The sequence below is a fragment of the mitochondrial genome of Capsicum annuum (assembly GCF_002878395.1).
Source record: "Capsicum annuum cultivar Jeju mitochondrion, complete genome".
NCBI lineage: Eukaryota > Viridiplantae > Streptophyta > Magnoliopsida > Solanales > Solanaceae > Capsicum > Capsicum annuum.
In genome coordinates, this window is record NC_024624.1 from 352,501 (window position 1) to 360,000 (window position 7,500).

Here is a 7,500-nt window from a genome sequence, read left to right on the forward strand (position 1 = left end):
TCGCTACAAGCAACCTATTTCATACCCTTTTCGTCGTACTTCCTCTTCTCCTTCTCTTCTTTCTCTCCCTGCCGAGCTTGTTGGAGTGCCATTGCCAAGATATAGTGTAATTCCCTTTCTTATCCCTTCTAGTTTAAGCCTTTCCTTCCTATGTAACCAAGTCCTCCTATGAACCTATCCCCGCCTAAAGGATAGGAAAGATTACTACTAAAAAGTAAAGGCTGTCTTCGAGCAAGCTCTTAGCTTTCATCGTGAGTGAGAGAGGAATTGATGCAAGAGAATGCCCTGCTAGTCTTTACTTACACAGAAGAATAAGATGGATAGAATGGGATTTCAAGGCAAAATAGCCTATATAATATAAGAGAAAGAGTTCCTCACTTGACTTCAAGCTGGGGAAGGCTAGTTCAAGAACTAGAAAGATCTCACTTCTGTTTACTCAGACGCCTCTTTCTTATCGAAGACTCTGGCAGCTGGAACTCCATCGGCAGCGACTCTTACCACTGCAACCTAGGCACTCAGGCCTTGGAGCTGATCTGTCAGTCCACCGTTACCACAAACCTCTACTTTGAAGTGAAGCGACTTCGTTCATTCCCGAGTCGATAATTGCCATAGGATGGAACCCAGTAATGGCACATCAGCTTACCGATTCCTTAATAAGCATTCATTCCTGGACTTTACAAGTTACAAGTTATCCCCATATGGAGTCCACCCAAGGGAGAAATCCAATCCAATGGGTCACTGGGACTGGGCTTGACATCAAAGACAGAGAAAAGCGTATAAGCGCAAAAAAGGCAAATTGCCTGGGAAAACAATCCCAAGGGAAGCTTCTCGCTAGTGCTTTGCCCCACCACTGAACATTGCGTTGCTATGGTCAATAAACAGCCTTAAAGTGGTTCCGAATGACCTTGAGGAGGCCCCGGCGCAGCACCTTTCTCGCTCGAAGGATCTATGAAAAGAACGTCCCACTACGAATTCCTATCCCATTAATAAAGTACAGATAAATAATATATTCCAAGTCTGACTTTTAAAGCATACGCATTGAAAAAAACCTTTGGCTTTGGACTTTCTGCTTTGATAGATCTTTCCTCTCAAAATAGGTTTTACCTAACCCACTATGTCCTTTGTTTAATACCCATTTTCAGGAGCGGGAATCGTCGAATTGAAAACCCTTTCTTCTGCCCTCGCCACTTCTTTCGCTGACCCTATCCACCTCCTTTGCGGAATACCAGAAAAAGAGATGAATTAGCGGATCATAGGGCTAAGTCGAAGCATGCCTGAACCTTCTTCGTCGGAGACTGAGTTAATATACAATCCCACTTTGGAGACTTCCCTTCGGGATAGGTAGGATATGGTGCCACAAATTGTAGTCTACTCGGCATGCGTCGATTCTTTGCTGGAGAAGCCTAGATCACTAGTTTTGGACTATCGAGAAACCCCCCTCTGCCCGCATCCCTGGAACTTGCTTTGCTTTTTTGCTTTAAAGACCCCGCCTGCTTCACACCTTCTATGATAGGGGAAATACTTCCGCACGAGTACTAATTTGATTAGCATAAATGAGCCTCTTCTGAGCCCTTGAGATTTTACATATCAGCTTCAGAAGATTCAATTGGATCATTCTTGGCACAGAAGAATGAGGAAGCAAAGGTAGAGTGTGCTCTGGAACTCCAACACTTGGGTTGAACAAAAAAGGCTCAATCTTTCACTATTCAGGAGTAAGGGAAAGCAAATGCGATCGTCGCAAGACGCCCTGGAATTCCATTCTGTAGGGAAGGAGGACCTACTGAATAAGTCTCCAATCAATCTCCGGCGGGTGAGAAAATGGATTTGCCTCTTTCATTTAGTGTTCATTGTCGAATCGGACGCTTAACCCCCGCCCCCAACTACGGGGGAAGTCACACTTTAACTTCCTGCCTTGACCTAGGCCTCACATCGATCGTTCTGTCCACTGAACTCATCAATCAACCTTGACCTTGACTCTCACTACGTACTCCAACTCTATCTATTAATGAAGACGCTTTATCTAATGAAGCAGGAAGAAGACTAGGAAAGCAATCGAACAGACAAGGCTCTGTAAGAGAAGAGCTAACTGGAGTACGCCTGGAACGACGAACGAGGAGTATGAGAAGAGAGTTTCGAAGGTCAGATCGGGTTGGCTGGTAAAGCTTGTGTTCCAGGTCAATAAAGACTACAAACTAGTACTGCTAACAAGAAGCTAACAAAGCGAGGCTGCTAAAGAAGAGCTTGTTCCGGTTCCGGATACGAGAATAAGAAGAACGGAAGTACAAGAGGACAAGAAGGAGAAGAGGCGAGTACAGTTTCACTTCAGTTTCACTTGCTTGGTAACCTCTTTCCCGGTCAGAGATAGGAAAGAATCCAAAGCTTGCAAGGATGTTAGGCTTCGAACGCTGTTAGGACAGATAAATTGGAAAGCTAGGACGAAATAGCCTACCTTGAATACAGAATCAATTACCAGACGGACTGGCTGGCCCACTTGTACGTAATAGAATCGAAATCAAGGCAAATTCCCCTGATGGGAGTGAACATAGGGATTCCCCGACGAACGAATGCAATACATGGAAGGCTGGAGGATGTAGTACTGGACGGCTTTACCTACGACATTTCCTACTCCTACTTTTCATACAAAGAGAATGGGCAGCCTGGAAAACTTGGAATGATTACAGAATGCTTACCGCCTTCGATTCGGTCTATTCGTTGTGGTCCATTGGGTAAGCAGCGGAGGGAAGAGGTCTATACCCATTGCCGTAGCTAAAAGGGTTCCCTTTCTTACTTGATTGAGACTGAGAGTCAGGGCATCAGAGGTCTTAGGAATCCCATCCCTAACGAGCTAGAAGTGGAACAAGCGCTCTTAGCCTTTTGCTTGAGAGTAGGACTTGTGAAGTCAAAGACTTCAACCTGCTGCTTGACTGCTCGACTTGGCTATTGAAGAAGCTCTTTGCCTTTAGGCACCAGGAGTAGGCAAAAAAAGACGGGCTTTCCTCCAACTGGCACGATTGAAATAGACGGCTAGGAAGGTACGAAGTGACTCGACTCTAAAGGAGAGGAAGGAGGCCATTGGATGAGGTTACTTCGTTCCTCAACTTTTTGAATTTCATTCTCCCGGGTTGCAACCAAAAACGAAACTTGGTAGCACTCTAATCAGCTGTGATTCCTCTTGTTGAAAAGAAAGATGCATCTCTTTTTTCTTCAAAAGCTGCCGTGCATTTCTTTTTTAGATAGGTATACTTGGGCCTTCACTGACCATGTGAGGACTTTTTAGGAAAAAGATGTCCGGCCTACAAAAAGAACTAAAGACTATCTGATGAAAAGCTTTCTCATAGTCAAAATAGCTGATGAAAGAAAGAGAGCAGAAGTATGACCTTTTCAGGAAGAATATAAATAAAGCAAGATTTCGACCAGGCACGTATCGAAGGAGCAAAGGAGGAGGTAGCAATAGCATTAGCAGGAGCAGCAGGAAGCGAACGAAAGTGAGCTTGTTCTCGAATCAGCGCACTAGGAATCGAAGATTGAAGATGATTTCCGACAAGCGCACATTCATAGGCTGTTAGCAGGATAAGGCGAGAAAGATATTGAATGAGTTTAAAGAGCATTTATCTAAGCTAAGCCCAGTTAATCCTACTATCTTCAGGAGCTAAGCCTGGCCTCTTACAAGTCTCAATTGAGGCAGAAAAAAGACGGATTCTTAACCCGATGGGGGATCTTGCTACATAGCTTCATATCTAATCAGCTGATATACTGATGCAGGAAAATTCTTCTAAAGAAGACGTGTTGAGCTTTCTTTCCTTCGCTAACCCCCATAGTTGAATAAGAAAGTTCCGTCTCCAGTTCAGGGGAAGGACAAAGGAAAGATTCAGCGAAGGATAAGGTGGAATGAGATCCTCCGGTTTAGCTCCTTTAGTTAAGGCGCCCAACAATTGAGTTCCGTAGCTTAGGTAAGCATCCGCGAGAGGTCTTGTGGTGCATCCATCTAGAACAGCCCTCAAAACGATCCAAAACAAGAATGATTACGTTCAAGCAGAGATCTCACCAGCGGTAGAGGCGGGGAAGACCTATACTATTGATTTCCCGATACCGAGACTCTACTCTAGACAGCCATAGTCTCTAGATAGCCCTAGCCAAGGTTCCGATTCTGATAGACTAGCCTTGCCTTCCCCACAGAGGAGATAGACTGGTCTATAAAAGCTTCTGGAACTAGAAGAAGGAATGTTGGAGCTATTCCCTTAGTGACATTAGCATCTTTCTTTCGAACATTCGGACATTGTAGGCTCTCCTCCAACAAAGGACTGGGAAAGAAAAACTCACATTCCCGAATAAGCAGAAAGTCTAGGAAGATATCAACCATGGATGGAAGGTCTCCTGTAAGCCAGAAGGTCCTACTAAGTGGTCTAAGTCGAACCCCTTCCTTGAATGGTTAAGGAAAGCTTTCATATAATGCCTTTGTTCGTACCGGACTCTTTGACTTGGTTGGGACTGTAACCTTGAATTAGTGGGGAGACTGCTGCTACTACTATTTCCTCGCTGAGGGAGAGGTGGGCGAAGGGTGGATTTTTGATCTATTTCTAAGCCAGGAAGATGCCTCTTCTTTCTTTGACCTTCCCACGAGCTTCGTCTAGTTTGTGGGGAGTATAGTATATAGAAGTAGGATTTGGTATTTGGATATTTTTTGTATCAATGATCTGGCGAATTATCAATGATTCATTCTTAGATTTTCTAAATGATGAAGAGATCAAAAATTTGCACTATTCTGAAATGTTGATTGTAATAGTAATAGTAATAAGGGGTAAATCAACTGAGTATTCAACTTTGAAAAGTCTTTCGAATTTCTATAAGAAAGGAACTGATGTATACATAGGGAAAGCCGTGTGCAATGAAAAGTGCAAGCACGGGGATCTTTACTTGTTTATTTCATTTCAGATTAACATTGATTTTATTTAACAAGGAACTTATCTACTCCATCCGACTAGTTCCGGGTTCGAATCCCGGGCAACCCACTATCATATCGAAATTCTAATTCTCTGTAGAGAAGTCCGTATTTTTCCAATCAACTTCAAACAAAATTGGAACAGATCCACATACACCTTGGTTGACACGAGTATATAAGTCATGTTATACTGTTGAATAACAAGCCTTCTATTTTGATTTGTAGAAAACTCGTGTGCTTGGGAGTCCCTGATGAAACAATAAACCAAGATTTTACCATGACTGCAATTTTTAGAGAGAGGCGAAAGCGAACCCAAGCTTAAGGAGCTCTGAGCCCCAAGCCAGCACTTGCTACTCTCTTGTTGGTGATCGTGTTTGGTAGCTCTTCGGTGTATCGACAGTCTTCCCGGTTTTCCACTCGATAGATCCCGCAAATATGCTGCTAATTCGTGGGTGCCTATTCTTCGATCCAAACTGGTGATTCACCGCATTCCCTTCTCTAGTCAGGAATGGAGTCAGGGATGCCCAACTCAAGATAAGTCCTAAGGTTCTGTTAAAGTATCCTTAATAGCATCTCTTTCTCTAGAATCCAGGCTTGTAGATCTTTGGCGAATCAACAGGGTTTCTTTCGTAATTAGGTTGTTCTCCGAACCTTGTTTGTTACTGAGCTGGGTAACTCAAACCCTATCCCCTTCCTTTCTTAATAGTAGATAGATGTAGAGCTGGAGACTCCCTCGATAGGGCATCTCAATCTGGCTCTCAATCTATCGTGTAAGGAACGAAGACCATAGGCATAGGGTAATAGCTCCTTACTTGTAATTGAGATAGGGGCTCGTTCGATACAAGTATTTCGTTTCGATCTCCTCCCTCTCTTCTTTCTATAAAGAATTCTCAAAAAAAGGAGTCAACCTGTCTAAACTTCTCTACAAAAGTCTTCCCCTCGCTGCTGGTCTTTAAACTTGCAACTGGTATCTAAGTCTAAGACAAGAGATTTTTCTTACTCTTAAGTTTGATCTTTCGCTAGGAGCCTTAGCAAGAATGGTTGGAACCGGTCTGACCTATGAGACTACTCGAAAGGAGGCTTCCTACCAGCACTAGAGTGGGATAAGTCAACCTTGCCTTAGGTCAATCCCTTCCCCTACTCGGGCAAGCAACAGACCTTTTTTAACAACCTCTTATGATTGATTCACTTCCTCCAGCATTGGCTTCCTTCTTACCTATGATATCCCCAAGAGCTAATTCGATAGCAGTTGCATCGGAGCTAGCTTGGAAAGAGAGGAGGCATCCTTATCTGAGCCGATCGTTAGCGTATTTCTTCTTCTCGAGTGAAGTAGCTTACTCTTGCTCTGTGCGCTAGGGAGTCAGACTATGCTTAGTTCTCATTTATGTTTGCGCTGTGTGAGTTCTAGCTAGGAAGCAAGCGCCGCAAAGGGTTGACAGGGCAGCTCGGCTGGTAAAAAAGGAGATGGTACCGAAGCGGGAGGCTCGTAGACGCTACTAGTGCAATGACTAGTCTAATCTCTTTTCTCTACGTGAACTTTTTTCTTATGTAAACCCGGTGTGTTATCTAAGTCTTTTAACTAGTCCAATGGAAATCTCCTCTATTGCAGCAAAAGTCAAAAAAAGGGTACTCGCGCAGCAGCCTGCTTGCCAAAAATGAAAATCCTTACTAGCCGAAGTAAGGGACTTTCTTACTGGAGCATACATAACGGACAAGGACTTAGTTGACTATTCTTAGCCTGTTATTCAAGAATCTTTCCTCAGAATGGATGATGAATGGAAGCGAGATTGGATTGACGTATAGAAACTACAACTACAGATTTGATCCCTTTCTCTTAGGGAATCCCGACTAGACGAGGGAGATATAAAAGTAACGTTGACGCTACGAAAAACAAAGTCATTGCATAAGTAATGAATGAGCTAATTTCTTATTAGAAGCCTCTTTGACTAGACAGGTCTCCTTTACCGGGGGGTTCCCACAGAGAAGTCTTGCTCTGGCTTGCCAAAAGCCTTTAATATTGAGAATGTTGGATGTATTACACACTGGTGGAATTGCGTAATAAGGCTTTTCACTAGCTTAGTGAATCGATTTAAACTAGTAAATAGAGTATGTTTTTGTTGGCAGTGAGTAAATCTTTGATTCAGAGGGTGGAAGATGTTATGAATCTGAAGTGGGCTCTTGGCTTAGGTTCACACTTTCTTTTGTCTTTCCTCGAAAAGTCGTTTACAGTCTTCTGTGAGTCCCTACTTATGGTAGGTAACAGACCCTCGCCATTGCGATTATCATCCCTAATCAGAAAGAGTTTTTGTTTGCGCGGGTTTACCCAGTTGAACATAGCGCTAACCCATTCCGCTATCATGCTTTTATTGAATTCTGCTTTCAGCAGCCATCCTCCCAGATGTGGCTCTTCCTGGAAGTGAGAACACTGCTGCCCGACCAAGGAAATAAGGAGAAGATTGAAAGGGTTATGAATTCCATTGAGTTAGCCCTACTTGATCGAATCAGCCAGTCTCTTCCGTTCCGCCTGCGACCCCTTTAGAATTCCAATGTTGCTGGAAGTG

The 7,500-nt window shown here is 43.6% G+C and overlaps 1 protein-coding gene across 1 annotated transcript; it reads left to right on the plus strand.

The window, feature by feature from the left end:
- The first annotated feature begins 7,047 nt into the window (after window positions 1-7,047).
- Window positions 7,048-7,359, plus strand: orf103d (hypothetical protein). The gene has a single exon. The coding sequence runs from the start codon at window positions 7,048-7,050 to the stop codon at window positions 7,357-7,359; it is 312 nt and encodes a 103-aa protein (YP_009049764.1).
- Window positions 7,360-7,500: the final 141 nt, after the last annotated feature.